The 24115-nt window shown below is 46.4% G+C and overlaps 1 protein-coding gene across 6 annotated transcripts in view; it reads left to right on the top strand.

Annotated features, from left to right (window-relative positions):
• DAPK1 (death associated protein kinase 1) overlaps positions 1-19772 on the top strand; it is a 205739-nt gene extending 185967 nt beyond the window's left edge. For all 6 annotated transcript variants that reach the window (XM_043927569.1, XM_043927564.1, XM_043927567.1 and 3 more), the window contains exons 21-27: positions 6028-6216; positions 8858-9055; positions 10136-10274; positions 11482-11602; positions 14162-14350; positions 17246-18474; positions 18937-19772. In XM_043927569.1, the coding sequence (XP_043783504.1) occupies positions 6028-6216; positions 8858-9055; positions 10136-10274; positions 11482-11602; positions 14162-14350; positions 17246-18474; positions 18937-18970 (2099 nt within the window). In that variant the 3' untranslated portion in view covers positions 18971-19772. The remainder of the gene's footprint in view (positions 1-6027; positions 6217-8857; positions 9056-10135; positions 10275-11481; positions 11603-14161; positions 14351-17245; positions 18475-18936) is intronic.
• The last annotated feature ends 4343 nt before the right edge of the window (positions 19773-24115 follow it).

The following is a 24115-nucleotide window of genomic DNA, read 5'->3' as shown; positions in this document are numbered from 1 at the left end:
AATGATGCTTACAACTCCATCTGACTTGGGGCATATTTGTGCTCACATTTTCCATTTTCCACCGTAATTTTGCTCAATTTCAGGATGTAAGATAGGTTTATAGCTTCTCAGAAGCCAGTCGCTTTCCAGATTTAACCATTAAGTTCAGCCTCTGTGTTGTGGACACTGCCAACGTTTGCTTAAGGTTCCAAGTGAGCTTCTCCCGCAGTTCCGGGTGTCGCCCCTAGAGGGAGCCAATTCTCACCTGCTGTGGGTAAGGTCACTCCAGTCTCAAGGACTTGAGGCTGGGAGGTGCAGCGGGAGGGAGGCAGAGAGAAACAGACAAAGAGATGAGATCTATACAAATCCATGATCTGGAATTTTCATTAGCCATATTAGATATGAATTTATGCTGCAGGGGGCTTCCCTTGTGGCTCAGCTGGTAAAGAATCTACCTGCAATGCAGGAGACCTGGGTTCGATTCCTGGATTGGAAAGATTCCCTGGAGAAGGGAACGGCTACCTGCTCCAGTATTCTGGCCTGGTGAATTCCATGGACTTTACAGTCCGTGGGGTCGAAAAGAGTTGGACACGACTGAGCGACTTTCACACTTCACTTACGCTGCAGGAGCACTTGGGCACACTTCAGGTGACATACAGGCTCTCCAGGAGGGAGAACAGCTCTACCCTCACTTCTCAGAAGTCAGATCTCCATTCTTCTTCCTCTGATCAGTTCCCATGTCTGGAAGAATCCAGAAGTAGATTCTCGATAAAACACAGCTCAGGATGGCTAAAGTGAAAGAAAGAGTTGTCGCTCAGTTATATCCGACTCTTTGCGACCCATGGACTGTAGCCTGCCAGGCTCCTGTGCCCATGGGATTCTCCAGGCAAGAATACTGGAGTGGGTTGCCATTTCCTTCTCCGGGGGATCTTCCTGACCCAGGGGTCAAACCAGATCTCCTGCACTGCAGGCAGATTCTTTACCATCTGAGCCACCAGGGAAGCCCCTCAGGATGACTAGATTATCGGCAAATCTCACTGCATCTTCCAGCCAGGGCTTAGAGAGATGTAAGTCACGGGGCTGAGTGACACAAGATTCTCTCAAGGACGACAGGTGCTCTGGACCAGAAGAGTGTCCCTGACTGTGAAAAGTAACTCGGGGTACAGGGATGTAAGGTCAGAGGTCAGCAGCCTGGTAAGCTGCAGCATTTTGTGTAGTATGAGGAAGGGGAAGGAGAAAAGTTGAATTAACTTCCAGAGTTTGCAAATCAAGACATCTCACCTTAAAAGTTGGATATTTATTTGGTTTCTTGTAAAAAATAAAATTGGGAGCTCTGGCCACGCTGGATTCACATTTCTACCTGGAGCCAGTTAGTGGCTGGAGTGAGGGGCGTAGCACCATATCGAGGGGCCCAGGCTCTGCATTTTACCCTGCCCCCACCCAGCCCCCTAACTCCGGGAGGGAGAGCTGAGGAGTAGACTCCCCACATCTGTGTCTGAAATTTCTCCCTGTGACAGAAATGACATTTCAGCAGTGCACTGGTGTGTGTGACCCTTGGGCTAAGGTCACTCCTAGTTATCCCAAATCTGTCTGACCAAGGCCAGGCAGCCTCCCAGAGGGCCTGGGCAAGGACGGAGGAGGCTCACCCGGCTTCGTGCCCAGGTGGCTGGTCTGCTCTGAGGGTGGCTGAAGTGTCTATATGGACAGTTCCTGGAGGTGACAAGATTGGCTCGCAGCTAATTCTAGTCCTGCTGAGGCTGATAAGAGCTGGGAGGCTGTATTTCTGCAGGAGGCTCCTTCTCCGGCCCTGCCCAGTGCCGGGCCAGAAGGCCCCCGACTGTGGAGTGCAGGCAGGAGGCGGCAGCACATGAAGCCAGGACCCCGGCAGCCCCAGACCAGGCAGCCTAACAGTCACTTTCTGACCCTCACAAAGCAGAAGGGGGACCTCAGGAAAACGGAACATGGCACAGATATGAAGCACCAGGAGGGCCACCTGGGGCGACCCGGCTGGGGGAGGGCGGCAGACTCTGGGGGCCTTGGGTACCATAGGAGAAGGGACAGGGCAGCATTTCTCTGTAAGGCTTGAGGAAAGGCTGCTCTGGAGCATGGTCTTAGGGCAGGAGGTCTGTTGCAGCCAGGCTCAGCTGTGCCCCAGCTCTAGACACCCCTGACTTTCGCTAGAATGGTCAGGCCTTCCTCCTTTCCCCGGGGAGAGGTGCCTGCGTGAGCACATATACATCCCTCAGGTGGCAGGAAGGTTCTGGGCTTTTAGAAACTTGTCTTTGCGTTGTGCTGGAGCTAGAGGCTGAGCCACCAGCCAGGAGACAGTATAGCATGGCTTGGGGAACCTGCTGCAGCCGCTCACGGCACGTGGCTGCCGCACACGCTCCCTTTGTGCCGCAGCTGTGAAACTGTGATTCTGCTGTAGGAAGGAAACCCCTGGTGTCCACGGGGGAGTGAATGTCCAGAAAGAGCCCTGCAGGAGGCTGCTGCATGCTTACCAGAGAGCAGTGTTTGCAGGAAGTCTCTTCTGACCTGGGTGCAAAAGTGGCTTCTCCATCGGGGCCTTCCACTTTTTACCACTAGAGGTCAGTTCAGTTCAGTCGCTCAGTCGTGTCCGACTCTTTGTGACCCCATGAATCGCAGCATGCGAGGCCTCCCTGTCCATCACCAACTCCCAGAGTTTACTCAAACTCATGCCCATTGAGTCGGTGATGCCATCCAGCCATCTCATCCTCTGTCGTCCCTTTCTCCTCCTGCCCCCAACCCCTCCCAGCATCAGGGTCTTTTCCAATGAGTCAACTCTTCTCATGAGGTGGCCAAAGTATTGGAGTTTCAGCTTCAGCATCAGTCCTTCCAGTGAACACCCAGGACTGATTTCCTTTATGATGGACTGGTTGGATCTCCTTGCAGTCCAAGGGACTCTCAAGAGTCTTCTCCAACACCACAGTTCAAAAGCATCAATTCTTTGGCGCTCAGCTTTCTTCACAGTCCAACTCTCACATCCATACATGACCACTGGAAAAACCACAGCCTTGACTAGACGGACCTTTGTTGGCAAAGTAATGTCTCTGCTTTTTAATATGCTGTCTAGGTTGGTCATAACTTTCCTTCCAAGGAGCGTCTTTTAACTTCATGACTGCAATCACCATCTGCAGTGATTTTGGAGCCCAAAAAGATAAAGTCTGACATTGTTTCCACTGTTTCCCCATCTATTTCCTCTGAAGTGATGGGATCAGATGGCATGATCTTAGTTTTCTGAATGTTGAGCTTGAAGCCAACTTATTCACTCTCCTCTTTCACTTTCATCAAGAGGCTTTTTAGTTCCTTTTCACTTTCTGCCATAAGGGTGGTGTCATCTGCATTTCTGAGGTTATTGATATTTCTCCCAGCAATCTTGATTCCAGCTTCTGCTTCTTCCAGCCCAGCGCTTCTCATGATGTACTCTGCATATAAGTTAAATAAGCAGGGTGACAATATATAGCCTTGATGTACTCCTTTTCCTATTTGGAACCAGTTTGTTGTTCCATGTCCAGTTCTAACTGTTGCTTCCTGACCTGCATACAGGTTTCTCAAGAAGCAGGTCAGGTGGTCTGGTATTCCCATCTCTTTCAGAATTTTCCACAGTTTATTGTGATTCACACAGCCAAAGGCTTTGGCATAGTCAATAAAGCAGAAATAGATGTTTTTCTGGAACCCTTGCTTTTTCGATGATCCAGCGGATGTTGGCAATTTGATCTCTGGTTCCTCAGCCTTTTCTAAAACCAGCTTGAACATCTGGAAGTTTATGGTTCACATATTGCTGAAGCCTGGCTTGGAGAATTTTGAGCATTACTTTACTAGTGTGTGAGATGAATGCGTTTGTGCGGTAGTTTGAGCATTCTCTGGCATTGCCTTTCGTTGGGATTGGAATGAAAACTGGCCTTTTCCAGTTCTGTGGCCACTGCTGAGTTTCCCAAATTTGCCACTAGAGGTCAGTGGTTAGCAAAAATGCTTTCCTCATGATTTTATTGTTTCCCTGTAAAATTGTTCTTTAATAATACCATATGCAAACAATGTCCTGATTTTCATCCTCCCAACAAAAACCGTCAGTGAGGTGCAGGAGTGCCTGTCATTTACCGAACCTGGTCTGCTCTTCCTCGGCAAGCCCACAGTACTACTAAGACAGAACTTATTCCTAACAGTGGCCGTCCCAGACACAGGTTTTGGAGCACAGGAAAATAGACACACCCATTCTTATGGAAGTCACATGGCTTTTCTCAGACTTGGACTAACAATCTCTAAAGAAATACACTAAACTGTCTATCTCGTTGGCCTAGAGTGTTGGCCTTTAACCTTTCTGTTTGCCAAGTTTCTTCCTTTTATACCAGGGCTGGGGGAAGATTGTGGGGCAGAGAACATATATATGAATAGTTCTTCCCATCTTATTGCCCCTTCTTCCGCCCTTGTACCTGACCCAGCCTTTGAGCTCCAATTTTATCCTCCTCCCCCACAACCTCTTGAAAATTCCTATTGTCTATGACCTCCATCTGAAATGTTTGGTCTTTCAACAAGGGTTGTCTTTGTGTTTGGATCACCAGTTTTAAAAGTCAGGTGACCCAGGTGTGATGACCTTGCAGTGTCTGTCACTGTTAACTCTGGACCAAAGGTACTGACTGTATAGTATGGTTTAGTTCACTGAGCCCTCCCTAATGCACTCTCAGAGCCCCCAGATGCGCCCACCCAAGCCCTAGCCTTCACCAGACTACTTGAGGTCTGTTGGAGAGAGAAGCAAGCCAGCAGGCAGTCAGGACTGAGGACAGGGCTCTGCCCATGGCCCCGGGGACCCAAACTGTGCTATTCCACTGATCCCCCACAAAGTTCTGCCGTTATTATTCATGATACTATCTTTAAAACTGGTTCTTTTTATTTACTAAATTATATAGATTTGAAAATGAAATCCTTAATGTCCTTTCCGTGAATAGAAAGCCAATACCACTGCTACCAGTAAATAAAAATAGATACAGGGAACAGTGATGTGATGAAAATCTAGCTATGTACTGTTGAAAGTGAACGTCTCCCAATCTTGTCCAACTCTTTGCAACCCCATGGAATGTATAGTCTGTCAGGCTACCCTGTCCATGGAATTCTCCAGGCCAGAATACTGAAATGGGTAGCCATTCCCTTCTCCAGAGAATCTTCCCAACCCAGAGATCGAACCCAGGTCTCCTGCATTGCTGGCACTTTCTTTACCATCTGAGCCACTAGGGAAGCTCATATACTGTTACCCACTCCCTCCTTATTAAAAGGGGAGATTAGCAAGGATTGAAGACATGCTAAAGACTTAATGCCACAAACTGAGACTTGCCGCTAAAGCAATTTAAAAACTTCAAGGGGATCTTATAAAGGAATAGCTTTCTCACTGTGTGATTCAGCATTAATTAATGCTATGGCCTGCTACTGTCTAAGGTCACTTTTCTTTCAATCTAACTTCTCATGTGCTGGACTGATACTCATCTCACCTGTATCAGTCAGGCTCCTGGTGGGGATTTAATGAAAGGTCCAAGTCACAGACACAATTCACAGGAATGCACAAGAGAGGGTGAAGCACCCAGAGGCTACGTTAGTTACCACCCCTGGGGCGGAAAGGGCAAGAGGAAGAAGTCACAATCCTGGGAAAGCTGGAGCTCCAGGGAAGAAGCTGCTCAGGGAAGTCTAGAGTCAGAAACACAACTGGCATCAAAAAAGCAGCAGGCAGTGCAAGGGGAAATGGGCATCAACGTTTTTCTCCAGTGCCTCCCGTCGGCGGCCCCTAACTGGAGGCAAATGGCGAGCAAGCCTGGGAGAGGCAGTCCATCGGGTCGGCCTCTCAGTGCACGGAAAAGCACGGGAAAGGATTCGAGAGGAGGAGCGAACAGGATCAGCACAATGTCCCTGGGAATCATTGATGCCCAGCATGTGCAAGGGACACACACACACACCCTGGCCTGAAGGGAGGGGGAGACAGAGGGCAGAGGCTGGGAGGGACAGGGCGGGCAAGACCTAACGTGCCCGCTCTCTGGCCCACAGTGTCCGTGAGCATCAACAACCTGTACCCCGGCTGTGAGAACGTGAGCGTCAGGAGCCGCAGCATGATGTTCGAGCCGGGCCTCACCAAGGGGGTGCTGGAGGTGTTCGGGGCCCCGTCCCACCACCCGCACTGTGCCACGGATGACCAGTCCACCAAGGCAATCGACATCCAGAATGCCTATTTGAACGGTAGGCTCACCCTCCCCAAATGGAAAGAGTTTCCCGTAGGGAACCTGTCCCAGCGGGCATCTGCCACAGCTGCATTAAGGATGGAGAAAGGGCCAGTGTGGGAGTGACCCAGGGCTGAGGCACGGCTGGTTAATATCCCAAAAGTAAAACTAAACATAGTAGGTGCTTAACAAATGACTGTTATGTTGTTGTTCAGTCACTCAGTCGTGTCTGACTGTTTACCAGCCCATGGACTGCAGCACGCCAGGCTTCCCTGTCCTTCACCATCTCCCAGAGCTTGGCTTAAACTCATGTCCATTGAATCTGTGATGCCATCCAACTGTCTTATCCTCTGAGCCCTCTTCTCCTCCTGCCCTCAGTACCTCCCAGCTTGAGGGTCTTTTCCAATGAGTCGGCTATTTGCATCAAGTAGCCGAAGTATTGGACCTTCAGCTTCAGCATCCTGAGTATTCAGGATTGGTTTCCTTTAGGATTGACTGGTTTGATCTCCTTGCAATCCAAGAGACTCTCAGAAGTCTTTTGAGTAAAAGTGAAGAGTCTTTTGAGTAAAAGTAAAGAGTCTTTTGAGTAAAGAGTATATTTACTCTTTGGAATAAATTTAAAGACTCAAAATCAAAGATGGTGAGTAAATTTTTATGAAGACTTTACTCAACAGTCTTTTGAGTCTGTTGAGTAAATTAGCGCATTTTTTAACCTCATAAAATACAGTCTCATTAGCAGTTGGTATACCCAATTTGAAACCCAAGTGCTGGCTCTCCCTAGAGTTCCCAGGGTCCCCACCAGGAACACAAAGCTTGCTGAGATGCAGTTCATTCAGAACAGGGATAGAGCAGTTTCTCTGAGGCTCAGTTCCCTTAACTGTGAGGATTTTATGAGCTGGTGTCTATTAAAAGTCCTAGAGAGAGGAACTCAGAAGAAATTGGGGGCATCTTCATGAAAGCCCTTTTATATACTAAACCCAGTTAAAAATAGAATACTCAGGGTGTTTACCTAAAGCAGCAGTTCTTAAACTCCAGCATACACACACATGCCCTGGAGCCACGGGAAGCACAGACTGCCAGGCCCTGCCCCTAAGCCTCTGATTCAGCCCATCTGGGGAGTTTCCTGGAGATGCTGCTACTGGGCCAGGGACCCTAAAGATATAAAGTTCATATGCATTTTGCTCCCTTAGAAGTTGAGTGTTGTCCGAGTTCCGCGGAGCATAGCTGGCCCTGCCGCGTAGGGAGCGAAGTGTGTGCGCAGCACACCCTCACCCCTCCTCCTCCCCTGGTCTCACCCCCTTCCCGGGTCTGGCTCCAGCACTCCGCAGGCTCAAAGGGCCTATTTCTATGTTCCCAAAACTATTCCCACTGAGGTCTTAGCTGCCAGACTTAGAGGGTCATGCTCCCCAGAGTGCTGGGCTCTAGAAAAAACCTGTGGATCTTCCAGAATGTCTCGACTGCAGAATTTCTGGCACAGAGTAAGCACCAAGGGGAAAAATTAGGGAAAAGGAGCCTGAAATCCTATAACTGAAGTGGTCCTGCCTGACTCCCCAGAGGCCACTGGGTGGGTGTCACCGACCTTGTGGGATCTGGTGGTGTCCAGGTGTCTGGACGATCATGAGGAGGTTCTGGGTGCCCTAGAAATTCCAGGTCAGAATCTCGCCCATGACATTTACAGGAAAACCAGCCATACCACAGCCCCTGTGTGGGAAAGTGACCGCACCCCTACCACACACACACACACACACACGCACACACACACTTCCTCCCCAGTCTGACCCTTCCACTGCCTCCCCCAGTGTGGTTGGCCCCTCGGACCCAATCTCCTCACAGTTCCTCTTACCTCCTTCGTGTGCCAAGCGCTCATCAGTTATTGCATCTTACACCTGTGGGCAGTGGCCTGCTCCCTTCTGACCATCCAGAACAGGTCGCCCCTTAGCCGTAAAGGCGAATTTAGTCACTATTAAATCAAAATTAAGGTTACATTTCATAGTGAAGATTCCAGTGTTGGGGGGTAGAAAACCAAGTGTTTGTACACATACACCTCTCCATGTATGCTTATAGGCATGCACATACACACATGTGTGGGGTTTGTGTGTGTTTGTACCACTCTGGGGTGTTATAAACAGATGTGATAGAGATACACATATAATAATGATACAGATATGATCATGGAAGTGTTAAGGAAAATGGAAAAGCAGATTACAGATACAAGTAGGTTTACTGTAGTAGTAGTTAGTCACCTCAGGCATGTCCTCTTCTTTGCGACCCCATGGACTGTAGCCCACCAGGTTCCTCTGTCCATGGGATTCTCCAGGCAAGAATCCTGGAGTGGGCTGCCATTTCCTTCTCCAGGAGATCTTCGTGACCCAGGGATTGAACCAAGGTCTTCTGAGTGGCAAGCAGATTCTTTACCGCCTAAGCCACCTATAGTTGTATAGATAAAAGGTGTGGGTATAGAAACAGACACGGACAGAAAATATAGGGATATGTAAATATTCCATATGTAGATCTATACTTAAGTAGATGCATAAATAAACAGATGAATGCGGTGAATGTCACTGTCCCTATTCATAATCCCTGAAGTGCTAAGAAAAATTGTGATTGAAATTTGGTGGCGTTTCACGATTGTTAATGTTTCTTTTCCTTTTTCTCTGTAGGCATTGGTGACTTCAGTGTATGGGAGTTCTCTGGAAATCCTGTCTACTTCTGCTGTTACGACTATTTTGCTGCAAACGATCCCACGTCCATCCATGTCATCGTTTTCAGTCTAGAAGAGCCCTATGAGATTCAGCTGAATCAAGTGATTTTCTGGCTTAGTTTCCTGAAGTCTCTTGTCCCCGTGGAAGAACCAATAGGTGAGTTGTGACGCCGGAGGGGCAGATGGCCCTTCCTCCTGACCTTGCTTCCCGCTCACGCCCAGATCTGGCAGCTTGTGGCCAGTAAGCCACCCTTATTCCTCCTTCCTATCAGGAGATCTCCACTCGGGAAGCTTCCTAAGGCTCAGCTGTTGGTTTTGTTCTGCAAGGAGTTGTTTCATGACTGCATATTTCTGCCACAAAGACTCAGTTCTGAACAATTCCTTGAGAGTCATTTCTGACTTCCTTTCTGTATTTCAGAGCTGTGGTCACTTTTGTTAGGTGCATAGTGGGACACCTCATCTGACAGCTGCTGTGCCTTTACCTAACGGGCATGTAGTTAATAAACAGAACAAGCTCCCCTTCATCCATCAAAAATGAAAGAAAGGGAACCATGTTAACTGAATGTAGTATCTTAGCCTTATTCCTAGAGGAAAAGACAGCATGGACAGACTTATTTTGTCCTTTTCATACAAAAAAAAGAAGCAGCCTTCGCTGGTGAAATGTAAAACTCAGCAGTCAATTCTTTTCCTGAAAAGCATGTAACAGCAAAATAAATTGGGCTGATTCCCTTCAGGGTACCTCCACTTTTGCCGCCTCCTTCACGTTTTCATTTTAAACACTGCCGTAAGAGAGAGGCTCTCTGCTGATGTGAACTGCAGGAGTTTCCCTTCTGAGCCATTTCTGTGCTGTGCTGCATTCAGCAGCTGGCTCTGGTCTTGGAAAGAGCATCCCCCAGCCAGAAGCTAGATCTCCCCTCACCATGCAAATAAGGCCTACTTGGAGGAAGATCTGAGAATCTGCGTCATGCTCTGTGGTTGCTTCTGGTCCACTTCTGAGCAGCCTTCCTTGAGGCCCAGGAAATAGGCTCATTCCATGTTTGGCCAGGCCTAGACCTTCTAGTGACCTGATAGGTCACTCCGATCAGCAGGCACAGGTTTGCAACTCTGCAGGCAAAATGTACCAGTCTCATCCACCTAGCAAGGCGGCCCAGACCGAGCACCCCACCTCACCTGGGCAGGGTGGAGGTTTGCTCTCCACACCTGGGCAGGTGTGAAATGGCTCACTTTCTGCCCTCAGCCTTTGGCGGCAAGCTGAAGAACCCACTCCGAGTTGTCCTGGTGGCCACCCATGCTGACATCGTGAACCTTCCTCGTCCAGCTGGAGGCGAGTTTGGATATGACAAAGATACCTCGTTGCTGAAAGAGATCAGGAACAGGTAATGTGGTTGCTGTATCTTCAGGTAATGCAGCCGAAATCAGGTGACCTAGAGAGAGGAATGAAAGAACTGAAAGGTCTCTTTGGCTTGGCCGAAATTTTTATTGTTACCAAAGCCACCAATACACATAATAACAAATTAAACAGAAGTAAAAGGCACAGGATAAAAATCAGCAGCCTTGGAGTACTACTGCCCAGAGGTAACTCTTTTTAGTTGTTTTCTGCATTTTTTTTTTTCAGCTTCACTGAGGTGTAATTGACAAGTGAAATTGTAAGCTATTTAAACTATACAAAGTGGTGATTCAATGTATATATCTACACAATGTGAAAGGATTCTCTCCATCTCATTAATTAACATATCAGTCACCTCACATATTTATCTGTTTTGTGTATGAAGACATCAATCAGTATTTCATAAAATGTAAGTTGCAACCTGCTAGTGGATCTAAACTTCCTTTCAGAGGCCTGCGGTACAATGTAGGCGAGAGGAACATGATAGAAAATATCGGAATGCGTTTTATGTCAAGTATTCTTCGAAAACTTTTTTGTTTCACTTAGAAATGTGGATGTGCTTAGAATCACAGTGTAAAAGTATCTATTTTTACTTAATGTCTATCCCCCCCAAAAATTTTGAACCTGCAGCTCTATTTAATATGCTAGTAATTTGATTTCTTGGTTTATCAACGCACACTTACCTATTATCTTCCTGATATGAAAAGTTGGGCTTCTACTAATACTTTTTTTCTGAACTTTTTTTCTGAACTAATACTTTTTCTTCTGGAGTGTAGCCGGTTAACAATGTTGTGACAGTTTCCGGTGATCTACTAACACCTTAGATCTAAGGTGTTGTTGCATACTCATCCCTCTGTTCTTACTCCATCAGCTTCCACAGTATCTCCTCTCCTGCCTGGTCAAGTGAGTTCATTAGGCCTCCCCTTTCCTGTGTCGAGGGAAGCTGTGTTCCCCAGTTTTGTGGAACCTGGGGCACCTGTCTGCACCTAGAGCGGGCGGTGTCCCCAGGCCTCCACACCAGGGTGACATTACAGAGTCCAGCCAACAGCAGGTGGGGGTGTGTCTCCGCAAGGCCACCAGCCCTTCCTTGCCCGCCCCCCCACCCCCCAGCTCTTTGGGCCAGCAGGAGCCTGGCCCTCTGTGGAAACACCTGGGGAGACTGCATCACTCTCAGGAGGCCACTGCTCTTCCCCTAGGTTTGGGAACGATCTTCACATTTCAAATAAGCTCTTTGTTCTGGATGCCGGGGCTTCTGGGTCTAAGGACATGAAGGTACTTCGAAATCACCTGCAAGAAATACGGAGCCAGATTGTTTCGGTGAGTATACCTGGGGAGGGCTGGACCCAACCTTCAACCAGACCATGCAGTGACCAGGGAGTTGGACCTCTTTGTGCCTCTTTGTATGGTTCTCATGGTTTGGTCCGGTTTTCACGGGACCCAGTACAAGGTGTCTACATGGCCACATTTTCATCCTGTTGTTCTAGGGTGAGGAAGAGTAAAGAAATGAGGAGATGACCTCGAGATGAAGAGTTGTTATGGGCAAAACAGACTACCTTAGAGTGTATGAAATTCTGAGTTTTAGTGGTTTGTTTAAGAGTAAAATTGCTTCCTAAAAATTACAAAAGCAATTCAAAAGTGAGTAAACATATTGTGAAATATTTCAGAAATGCAGAAAAGTGGAAAAACAGTCACCAACAAAATTCACTGAAGAAATAATAGATGACCAAATGGAATGAGATGGTGTTCTTAGATGGCAAGATCTTAGGAAGTGTTTCATTTTCCGGAGTTATATAAACTTTGTACAGTTCTCATTAGCATCTGAATGGGATTGAGGACATGGGGTTTTTGTCTTAACATTTCAATAGAAGAATAAGTGAACATAAAGGCCCTGCAATCAGTAAATAAATGGAATAGATTGGTGAGGGTAGAAATAGTTCAGAACATCTGCAGAAATTTAATAGAAAACAGAGATGTTATTTAAATTTAATGGGGAAATTTAATAAATGACCTGGCACAACTGGCTATTTGCCTGAAAGGAAATAAGGTTGAACTCCTACTCACTACGCAACCCCAAAATAAACTGTAGGCAGATTAAAGCTTTTAAATGTAAAAAGCAGTATCTTGAATGGAAATGCAAGAGAATTTATTTTTAAAATACCTCGAGAGTGTTCAAGAAAACTTTTAAACCAAGACAGAGAACCTCAGAAGTTTTCAAAGAAAATACACCAATATTTTGTTCAAATACATTGGACAACATAAAAGTTTAAAAAGATTTTTCTGGCAAATAAATTCCATAAATGAAGTTAAAAGGTGACATGGACTGGGGAAAAAAAATATTCTCAATGCTTCTGGCATATGAAAGATTACTATCCATAATATTCAAAAAGCTCTCTGAAATGAGCAAATGTTCCAATGGAAAATGCTAAAAAAAAAAAAAAAAAAAGTGCTCCAGGGACTGTTTCTTCTTCTAAGCTCCAGTGTAACAAGGATACGGCTCTTATCCCCCTGCCTGGTAGAGGCCATCTTCAGTTATAGCTTACTGTTTACCTGGTGGAAGTGACCTGTTTACAACACCAGGCTCCAGTTCCAGATGTGCTTTGGGAATTTTCAGGAACTCTTTCCTCTCTCATGAAGCCTGACCCTAACTTTCTTAAAGGGGCCACACTACAGCACTCAGTGGGCAGGGAGTAAGCCTGGAGGGCCTCAGAGAACCTGGTCACAGAACCCAGTGGGTGGCGATCAGGAAGAGCGGTCTGTGAAGGGCTCAGCGCCTGCCCACCAGGTAGGACAAGGGCCTGTGCTCCCTGCAGGGTTTTGAGCTGAGGTGTTGCATATATCTGCTCCACGTCCCTGCACCCCATAGCTCCTGAAATCAGGCAGATGGAACTCACCAAACCCACTGCTTTTAGCCCTAGGAACGTTGTTAAATTTAGGAGGCATAAAAATGATTGCAGAAGGGACTGCCTAACGAATGATGCAGTGCAGTGTATGGCTTGTGGGAGGTTTAATTAGGAAGGTGTGTTGATTATATGAGTCTGTAACATAGACTGGTTTATTTAACCAAGTTAAGAGATGAAAAGCTCATTACAAGCCCATTACCAAGAATTAATCAAATTGGCTCTAATGGTAAAGATCCACCTGCCAATGTAGGAGACATAAAGACACAGGTTCGATCCCTGGGTCGGGAAGATCCCCTGGAGGTGGGCATGCAACCCACTCCAGTATTCTGGCCTGGAGAATCCCATGGACAGACGAGCCTGGCAGGCTGCAGTTCATAGGGTCACACAGAGTCGAACACGACTGAAGTGACTTAGCACCCATGCACATCTCAACAGTAATCCTCACCGATACCTAATTTACTGGTAAAAACCCATCTAATGTTGATATAATGAAACTTAACTCTCTTTTCCTGTCTTTTTGTTCATAAAGTGGTCATCCCCTGGCTGAAACCCTCACTCCAAGGGGGTGGGGGGACATCAGAAGTTGGTGCACCTTAGATCACTGAGTCCACAGTTCCAGAACCATTATTGCAAAGCCTCACCATCTGTTTAACATGAGCAGAAGTGAAAGCCTCTGTAAACTTGTAGATCTGTGAAATAGATTCTGCTTAAAGGCAAGTCTGAAAAAAAGAACTGCCCCAGGCACCTAACACAGTGCTTTGCACATAGTAGTCATTCAATGTTTGTTAAATAAAGCTATTAGTGTTGTTCAAATTAAAAAAAAAAAAAAAACTGCCCCAGTACTTAGCCAAAAAAACACTGAGTGCACCCGAATAATTCCATGCAGCAGTGCAGATGTGAGCAGCATCATTTTTAATCCCAGCTCTCCGTGAGTCCCCACAGCAGTACCTTGACCTGCCCATCCTGCATGTTCTAGGTCTGCCCTCCAATGACTCACCTATGTGAAAAAATCATCTCTACTTTGCCCTCCTGGAGGAAGCTCAACGGCCCCAACCAGCTGATGTCACTGCAGCAGTTCGTGTACGACGTACAGGACCAGTTGAACCCCCTGGCCAGCGAGGCGGACCTCCGGCGCATCGCCCAGCAGCTCCACAGTGCTGGCGAGGTGAGAGCTCCAGCCTGGCGGGGATCTGGGAGGAGCCCCCCAGGATGCACTTCCAGCATCTGAAGGTGGGATGAGCTGGAGGGGCAGAGTGGCAACTGCGCACTGCCCATGATGCCTCACAGGAAGGCGCGGGTGATTTCCTAAACTGCGAGCCTCTACTCTCCTGTTCACCTTAAAAGCGCAGTTCATTTGTTATTGTTGTGGTGGTTTTTTTGTTTTTTTTTTGTTTTTCTTTTTTTTTCTTTGCTTTGGTTGGTTGATTTTCTGGCTTCTCTTAGTTTGAGGGCAGAATTCCCACGATACTGGGTGATTGGGCCTCTCCTCCCTCTCCCCATAGCCCCTGGTGCTTAGCTGTGATTCCTGCAGCTCGGATGACTGATCTCCATGAGGTGTGTCAGCTACACACAGACCTAGTGGGTTCACAGACAGTCAAGAAATGGCAGTGATGTGTCCTCATGGAGATGACATCTGGAGACAGTAAGATGTAGCAAGCAGTGGTCCCCAGAAATGATCAAGAAATAGAAATCTCTGTTTCTGGTTGTGTTACATTCAGCACTGGGATGTAGTTTGAGAAGTCTGTTCTAATTACTTCATATGCTGCCTGTCCCACTAAAGAGGGCGTAGCCTTCACATGCGTCCATCTTGTGAAATCAGGAGACAGTATAAGCTAGTCTGGACCAAGAAGAACAGTTCTGAACATGAAAAACCAGAAGCAGTTCGGAGAATTTACAAACAAGAAGTTTGCCTCCCCATTCTCAGGGGCCACATTAGGCCCTTGGCCATGGATTTTATAGGCTTGAAATTCTAATTAAATCAAGAAGCCAGTGATCCTAAAATACTAGAGCCTCAAGCAGTGATTGTGTCAGTCTTTGAATCCCCATGAAACTACAGGCTAAATCTACTAGCCCCTCCAGCGGTACTTTAAATGATTGCCTCCAAGGATGGGAAAAATGAAGGACCAAAACTTACCTTATAGTGCTAGATATAAATGTATATATTTTAACAAAAATAATAAGCTCACTCTTCTTAATAAAGTATTCTCTTGTCTTCTGGCATTTGATCAGCAACTTTCCAGATCATGGAGATTTGGCAATTCATCTCTCCCTGCTCTTGAGACTTTAATAAGTAAATAAAGGTAGAAAGAAAAGAAGGGAAATCTGAATCAGGCAGCCGCACTCTGACTGGCTGCCAGCCCCTCTCCAGTACTGTTCTGGTCTCTAGGAAATAATCTAAGGATCTTACTCAGATTTCATCAGTTGTTCTGTCTTCTTCTGGCTCAGGATCACACACTGCACTCAGTCATCTGTCTCCTTAGTGGCCTCCAATAAGGCACAGTGTATCTGTCTGTCTTCTGTGACCCTGAGGAGATAGTTATATCTGAGACTGAATTGCAGACAGCATTCTACCAAAGTGAAAGTGAAAGCCACTCAGTTGTGTCCAACTTTTTGCGACCCCATGGATAGTCCATGGAATTCTCTAGGTCAGAATACTGAAGTGGGTAACCTATCCCTTCTCCAGTGGATCTTCCCGACCCAGGAATTGAACCAGGGTCTCCTGTATTGTGGGCGGATTCTTTACCAACTGAGGTATCAGGGAAGCCCATTCTACCAAATGTCTTATTAAAAACTAAAAGATACTGCTCTACATTCCAGAAATGTCTCAAGTTTGAACAAAGGGCATCTCAAAGACTTAGACTACAGGGAGAAAAGTGGGGCTTCTCTGGTGGCTCAGATAGTAAAGAATCTGCCTGCAACCCAGGAGACCTGGGTTGATCCCTGGGTCAGGAAGATCCTCTGGAGAAGGAAATGGCTACCCACTCCAGTATTCTTGCCTGGAGAATTCCAAGGACAGAGGATATAGTCTATGGGGTCGCAAAGAGTTGGACATGACTGAGTAACTAACACTCTCTTTCACTTTTCATGGGGAGAAAAGTACTCCCAGTGCAAACACATCTCAGCCTCCATGTGAGATCACTGATCTTTGTAGAACTAACCCAGGACAGAGAGGCAGGGAAGGAGGGTTAAGTGCCAAAAAGGAGAAAGTTGCTTCTATTTGTGTGTATGTGTGTGTCATTTTTTTTATTCTTTCTAACTTCTGCCTTTTAAAGAAATGAATATGACAGGAAAAGCTGAAGTCCCCTTTGCCATCACCTCTCGCCTCATTCCTCCCTTGCCCCTCCAGGGCCAACCACTGTGGTGGCATATCTTTCCAGAACAGCCTAATGTTAACATTCTGAATCTTTTTTGAAAAATTTCAAGCCTTCAGAGAAGTTGTAAGAATAGTAGGATGAATCCTCATATCCTCCAAACCTAATTTAACTAGCTGTTTACGCTTTGCTAAATTTACTTTGTCTCTCCTCTGTTTATGTATTTGCTTTGCAAACATCATGACCTTTCACCTCTAAATAATTTAGCTCACATCTGCTAAGGAGGACATTCTCCCACATAACCATAATATATTTGATTATCATATCCTGGAAACATAACGTTGATATAATCCTATGGTTGAATTTATAGTCCTCGTTGAAGTATTTGCCACTTGTCCCAGTATTTTCTTTTACAGCTAATTTTATTCATTTGTGTATTTATTTTGGGATTCAGAATCCAGTCAAAAATCACCCATTGGGCTTCTGTCTCTCCCTCTCTCTTTTATTGCATTGGCCTTTTATAATAAGAGTCAAAGGTAGTCTTTTCAGAATCTCCTTTATGGCATTGCCAAATGGTATTTCTTGGTTCAGTATTGATTTTGAGACCCCTCCATGCGAATGTCCTGGGTCGTTCCTTACAGCATCTGCACAGATTTCATCCCTGCTCAGGCCCATTAGTGGTTTGAGCAGCTGGGTTATCTGGTCCTTTATATTCCTAATGCGTGACTTCCCGTTGTCCCCTCGGACAGATCAACATCATGCAGAGCGAAACCGTCCAGGACGTGCTGCTCCTGGATCCCCGCTGGCTGTGCACCAACGTTCTGGGGAAGCTGCTCTCTGTGGAGACCCCACGGGCCCTGCACCATTACCGCGGCCGCTACACCATGGAGGACGTCCAGCGCCTGGTGCCCGACAGCGACGTGGAGGAGCTGCTGCAGATCCTGGATGCCATGGACATCTGCGCGCGGGACCTGAGCAGCGGGACCATGGTGGACATCCCCGCCCTGATCAAGACTGACAACCTGCACCGCTCCTGGACGGACGAGGAGGACGAGGTGCGGGTCTACGGCGGAGTGCGCGTCGTCCCGGTGGAGCACCTCACCCCCTTCCCGTGCGGCATCTTCCACAAAGTGCAGGTGAACCTATGCCGGTGGATCCACCAGCAGAGCGCCGAGGGAGACGCGGACATTCGCCTGTGGGTGAACGGCTGCAAGATCGCCAACCGCGGGGCCGAGCTGCTGGTGCTCCTGGTCAACCACGGCCAGGGCATAGAGGTGCAGGTGCGTGGACTGGAGACGGAGAAGATCAAGTGCTGCTTCCTGCTGGACTCGGTGTGCAGCACCATCGAGAACGTCATGGCCACCACACTGCCCGGGCTGCTGACGGTGAAGCACTACCTGAGCCCCCAGCAGCTGCGAGAGCATCACGAGCCCGTCATGATCTACCAGCCACGGGATTTCTTCCGGGCGCAGACCCTCAAGGAGACCTCGCTGACCAACACTATGGGTGGGTACAAGGAGAGCTTCAGCAGCATCATGTGCTTCGGCTGTCACGATGTCTACTCGCAGGCCAGCCTGGGCATGGACATCCACGCGTCAGATCTGAACCTCCTGACCCGGAGGAAACTCAGCCGCCTGCTGGACCCACCCGACCCCATGGGGAAGGACTGGTGCCTCCTTGCCATGAACTTGGGCCTCCCCGACCTTGTGGCCAAGTACAACACCAATCACGGGTCTCCCAAGGAGTTCCTCCCGAGCCCAGCCCACGCCCTGCTCCGGGAATGGACTTCCTACCCCGAGAGCACTGTCGGCATCCTCATGTCCAAACTGCGGGAGCTGGGGCGTCGGGACGCAGCGGACTTCCTGCTGAAGGCGTCCTCTGTGTTCAAAATCAACCTCGACGGCAACGGCCAGGAGGCCTACGCCTCAAGCTGCAACAGTGGCGCATCTCACAATTCCATTAGCTCGGTCGTGTCCCGGTGAGGGCAGCCTTCGGCTTGGGCAGGGTCTCTCCCAACTGCAGGGGCAAGGGGGACACAGCCCATCTTTCCCACCAGAGATTCTGGCGCGTTCCTTCCTACGCCCACATCCTGAAGGACGCCCCCTCCCTCCCCACTTCACCTACTTCTCTGCCACTACCTCCCTCCTCTCACACATTCCCTGGTGTGTGAATGAATGGTCTTTCTAGTTCAAGAGCAGACCCTATCCTTTAAACCTTTGGCCATTTGAAAAGCTAGCCACCCTCCACCTCTCATCCTCTAGTACCTTGCTTCTTAATGATAATTTTACTGGAATTCCTAACTTTTCAATGAAATTTTTTTAAACTATTATATTAAATGTCCTTTTAAAAAAAAAAAGCGCACATTTATCCAAGATGTGTATTTCTTATACTCTTTTCTTTGTTATACCATGTCCTCAGCTTATCTCTTTTATATTTGTAGGAAAAACTCCCATGTAAGGAATCCCACTGTATGATTTATAAACAGACAATATGTGAGTGCCTTTTGCAGAAGAGGGTGTGTTTGAAATCATCCAAGTCAGCCCGAAGCTGTCGAGAAAGAAACACTCCCTCTCTGTCTCTTGCTGTATGCTGATCATCGCCAGAGGTGCTTCACCCGAGGGTTTTTTGGTTTTTTGTATTTTGTTTTTTTTTCTTTTTTTGGAAACTTTTGTGTTTCCTTTGGCAAGGAAAGGGGAGAAAGAAAACCTCCTCTAGAGCAATTTCATGGCCAGTGTTGTTACTACAAGACATGTTCGTGTTTGCTTTTGTTTCAACGTCAGTGTGAACGTTCACGTGGAACCTGCAGGCTGTCTTGCTTCTTCATCCCCTGTCGTCTCAGGTAGAAGGTTGACACGGTCACAGGGAGCCAAGACCTGTGTGAGAATTCAGAAGACCCCGACTCATGATTCGTGGCAGTTTGTTGTCATGTGCATAGCAGATGGTTCTCCACATTTAGATCCTGGTTTGAAAACTTCCTGTACTTGAAGTCTCAAAAAGAAAATAAAGGAAGCAAGTTTTCTTGCACTGATTTTGAATTGTGATGGAGTTTTAAATTGAAATAAGGGAACATGTCCTAATTCTTCTGTCCTGAGAAGCATGTAATTTTAATATTATATCATATGTATATATATATATGCAGTATGTATATACATATATATTAATACAGGTATTTTTACTTAATCTTTAAGATGTAGTAAAAAAAAAGTTTTCTTTTTTGTTCTTTTTTCTTTTCCTTTTTTTTTTTTTTTAATAAATAAACTGTTGCTTGTTGCATTAGCTTGTTGGTCTTTAATTCAAGAAGGATTCTTTTTGTCATGTTTTCATTTATCAGTACCCTCGTGGGACCAGCCAGTCCAGAAAGTGATTAAACCTGATTGAACCTAAACTCTTAGGGCTAGAAATCAACAGCAGTTTATTAGGTGCTTAATTATTACTGAAGTTGGGAATGGTGTGGAAAAGCAGAAAGAGCTTAGATGATGTCACCTGTGTTTTTGCTTTAAAGAAAAGAAGCTCTTTCCACTTCCTTGGGTGAGCCCCAAAACCAAATTGTATCATTTAGTTCTCAGCTATGGGGACCAGGAAGCTTTCTATTTCTGTACAAAGGTGGAGAGACTAGTGTTCTATGGGAGCAACAGAAAACTTGCTACAAAAGATACATACCTGCCTGCCTTTACTTAGAGACCACACTGCCCCAAAAAGCCATCAGGTTTTGTCCTGCATGAAAGCATCACTATGAACAAAGCTAGTGGATGTGATGGAATTCCAGTTGAGCTATTTCAAATCCTGAAAGATGATGCTGTGAAAGTGCTGCACTCAATATGCCAGCAAATTTGGAAAACTCAGCAGTGGCCACAGGACTGGAAAGGTCAGTTTTCATTCCAGTCCCTAAGAAAGGCAATCCCAAAGAATGCTCAAACTACCGCACAACTGCACTCATCTCACACGCTAGTAAAGTAATGCTCAAAATTCTCCAAGCCAGGCTTCAGCAATACGTGAACTTCCAGATATTCAATACTTCCAGATATATTCAAGCTGGTTTTAGAAAAGGCAGAGGAACCAGAGATCAAATTGCCAATATCTACTGGATCATCGAAAAAGCAAGAGAGTTCCAGAAAAACATCTCTTTCTGCTTTATTGACTGTGCCAAAGTCTTCGACTGTGTGGATCACAATAAACTGTGGAAAATTTTGAAAGAGATAGGAATACCAGACCCCTTGACCTGCCTCTTGAGAAACCTGTATGCAGGTCAGGAAGCAACAGTTAGAACTGGACATGGAACGACAGACTGGTTCCAAATAGGAAAAGGAGTACGTCAAGGCTGTATATTGTCACCCTGCTTATTTAACTGATATGCAGAGTACATCATGAGAAACGCTGGGCTGGAAGAAGCACAAGCTGGAATCAAGATTGCTGGGAGAAATATCAATAACCTCAGATATGCAGATGACAACACCCTTACGGCAGAGAGTGAAGAGGAACTGAAAAGCTTCTTGATGAAAGTGAAAGAGGAGAGTGGAAAAGTTGGCTTAAAGCTTAACATTCAGAAAACTAAGATCAGGGCATCTGGTCCCATCACCTCATGGGAAATAGATGGGGAGACAGTAGAAACAGTGTCAGACTTTATTTTGGGGGGGCTCCAAAATCACTGCAAATGGTGACTGCAGCCATGAAATTAAAAGATGCTTACTCCCTGGAAGGAAAGTTGTGACCAACCTAGATAGCTTATTAAAAAGTAGAAACATTACTTTGCCAACAAAGGTCCGTCTAGTCAAGGCTATGGTTTTTCCAGTGGTCATGCATGGATGTGAGAGTTGGACTGTGAAGAATGCTGAGTGCCGAAAAATTGATGCTTTTGAACTGTGGTGTTGGAGAAGACTCTTGAGAGTCCCTTGGACTGCAAGGAGATCCAACCAGTCCATCCTAGGGGAGATCAGTCCTGGGTGTTCATTGGACGGACTGATGCTAAAGCTGACACTCCAATACTTTGGCTACCTCATGCGAAGAGTTAACTCATTGGAAAAGACCCTGATGCTGGGAGGGGTTGGGGGCAGGAGGAGAAGGGGATGACAGAGGATGAGATGGCTGGATGGCATCACCGACTCGATGGGCATGAGTTTTACTAAATTCCAGGAGTTGGTGACAGACAGGGAGGCCTGGCATGCTGCGATTCACGGGGTCGCAAAGAGTCGGACACGACTGAGCGACCGAACTGAACTGATAGCTGTAAGTGACAAAAACTCTAAGTGACAAAACCCATCTTTAGTAAAACCTCAAAGCTTCTTTAAAAAAAAAAAAAAAGGAGCAAAGAAAAAAAACTGGAAGGAAAATACTACAATGGTGTGGTTGATGTTTTTCTGTGGTGGTGGTGGTAGAATTCATTTCTGTTTTGCCTAAATTGTCCTTAGTAAACATGATTTACTTTTATAGGGAGAAAATAAATTTTAATGGAGTAAAATTTAAAGCTACATATAGATATGTGTCAAAAGGATGGCACTGAAATTGAAATCACAGTTGCCTTAGAGGAATAGATCCTCCTTTTATTTTTTTTGGCCACACTCAGCTTACAGGAATTCAGTTTCCTGACCAGGGATTGAATTCTGACAGTGAAATTTCGAAATCCTAACTACTAGGCTGCCAGAGAACTCCCAGAACCTCCTTTTCTTGTGTTAACTCCCTCCTGAATGGCAGCTTTGTTTCCTCCTGCTTCAAAAGTGCTTTACATCACAGGTTCTAGCACCAGGACATAGCACCCAGGAGGCAAGGACTGTGTCTGGCTGCATCAGTAAGTAAAATACCAGGGAAAGATTGACTGCTCCAGTCTGGGTCATGGTCCCTCCCAGTGGCTGGAAGAGAGAGAGTCAAATGATTGGCCTGGCCCCGGGGACCCTGGGACAGTTTTGGGAAAGGAGCAATTTCACCCAAGAAGGGAGTTGTAGCAGCAGGAGAAAGGGACAGAAGGAGGATGCTGGGTAGATAAAGCAGAGGCAGCAAACATCCCACACGAGTCTTCATAGTTTTGTTTTATGCAGTGCCTGTTCGTAAGATTATGGGGCCACCTAAGCTGCTGAAATATTGAAGCGCTACTTCAGAATTATTACTACCCAGAGTTTAAGGACCACTGAGCTCACTGCCCTGCCCCGGCAAGTGCTGTGGGGACATTCCAGGCCACATTTGGGGGTCTTCAGCGCCATGAGCTCTAGTCAGGCTGGAACCGTCACAGAACCCCAGCATTAGTAGATGACTCTGCCTCCTACAGGAGGGAAGAAGCCAAGCCATTCATAGCCTCCTGCACCACAGTGAGAATCAAGTATAGGTTCTTCGGAGCCAGAAAGAATCCCTTTGTGGACCCTTTATTAGAGTTGCTGTAAAATGCACTTGGGCACATGTTCTTCATCCCCTGTGGTTGCTCTGGGGTGCCCAGGGTCCCCCTGTGGACAGGAGCATGCTAATGACCCAAAGTCTCTAAGGCATGGGCTGGAGGGGACTTCTGGGAATTCTGATTGGCTCAAAAGTCTGGATCCCACACCTTTGAAAAGGAATCAGAATTCTGGGTGGTCTTTTTTGCAAAAAGCAGTTTACAATTACACTTACAGGATTCTCTGAAACCATAAAACTACCCTTGGCCCTTTCTGGGATTCCTTGATGGCTCACTGGATAAAGAATCCACCTGCCAAAGCAAGAGACGCAGGTTCAGTGCCTGAGTTGGAAAGATCCCCTGGAGAAGGAAATGGCAATCCACTCCAGTCTTCTTGCCTGGGAAATCCCACGGACGGAAGAGCCTGGCGGGCTACAGTCCAAAGCGTCGCAAAGAGTCAGACTCGACTTAGCAACTAAACACTCTCTCTGGCCCTTTCAGTGTCCAGAGTCTCCACCAGTCTTTCTAAATCCTGCTGGTGTGACCCCAGAAAAACCACACCAAAGTGGAGAGCTAGGCCTGGCCACTCCTGCATCAACAGTACTAGATGCTAGCCAGGCTGTAAAACCAAAGGGTAGCCAAGAGATCTGAGCTAATAGGGGAAGACCTTCATTAAGAATAAAAGGCAAGCTGCAGTTTTGCAAGATGAATAAGTTCTGGAGGTGCTAGTGGCACAACAATATCAGTGTATTTACTGTCACTGCACCATGCAGTTACAAGTGATTAAAATGGGAAAAAAAAAAATATTTATTTTACCACAGTTTTTTAAGAACAGAGGAAAAAGAAAGCTGGAACCTAAAAATACCCAGGTAACTGTAAAGCTTGCTGAGTAATATACAAGACTACTCATGTGTTTGTTTGGTAATATACAAGACTACTCATGTGTTTGGTAATATACAAGACTACTCATGTGTTTGGTAATATACAAGACTATTCATGTGTTTAGTGCAGCCCAAAAAAGCATGTGCCCCCCACTTTGGGGGGAAGGTGAAATAAAAAAACGAAAACAACCTGTAAAATGGTTATCATGGTAGGAAGAAGTTAGAATTTTGTTTGACTTCTTTTCTTTTTTCGTTTACTCTTCAGGTTTTAATTCTTTTTGTTGTTGAAAAGTTTGAATTCACACTTGTGAAGGCGACAATAGTCTTCTCAGGACTTTGGATTCTTGAAGATTTAATTCGGCCACACTGTTCATGAGGATAAG

The sequence above is a fragment of the Cervus elaphus genome, chromosome 16, assembly GCF_910594005.1.
Source record: "Cervus elaphus chromosome 16, mCerEla1.1, whole genome shotgun sequence".
NCBI classification, from domain to species: domain Eukaryota; kingdom Metazoa; phylum Chordata; class Mammalia; order Artiodactyla; family Cervidae; genus Cervus; species Cervus elaphus.
This window is presented reverse-complemented; position numbering and strand designations above follow the sequence as displayed.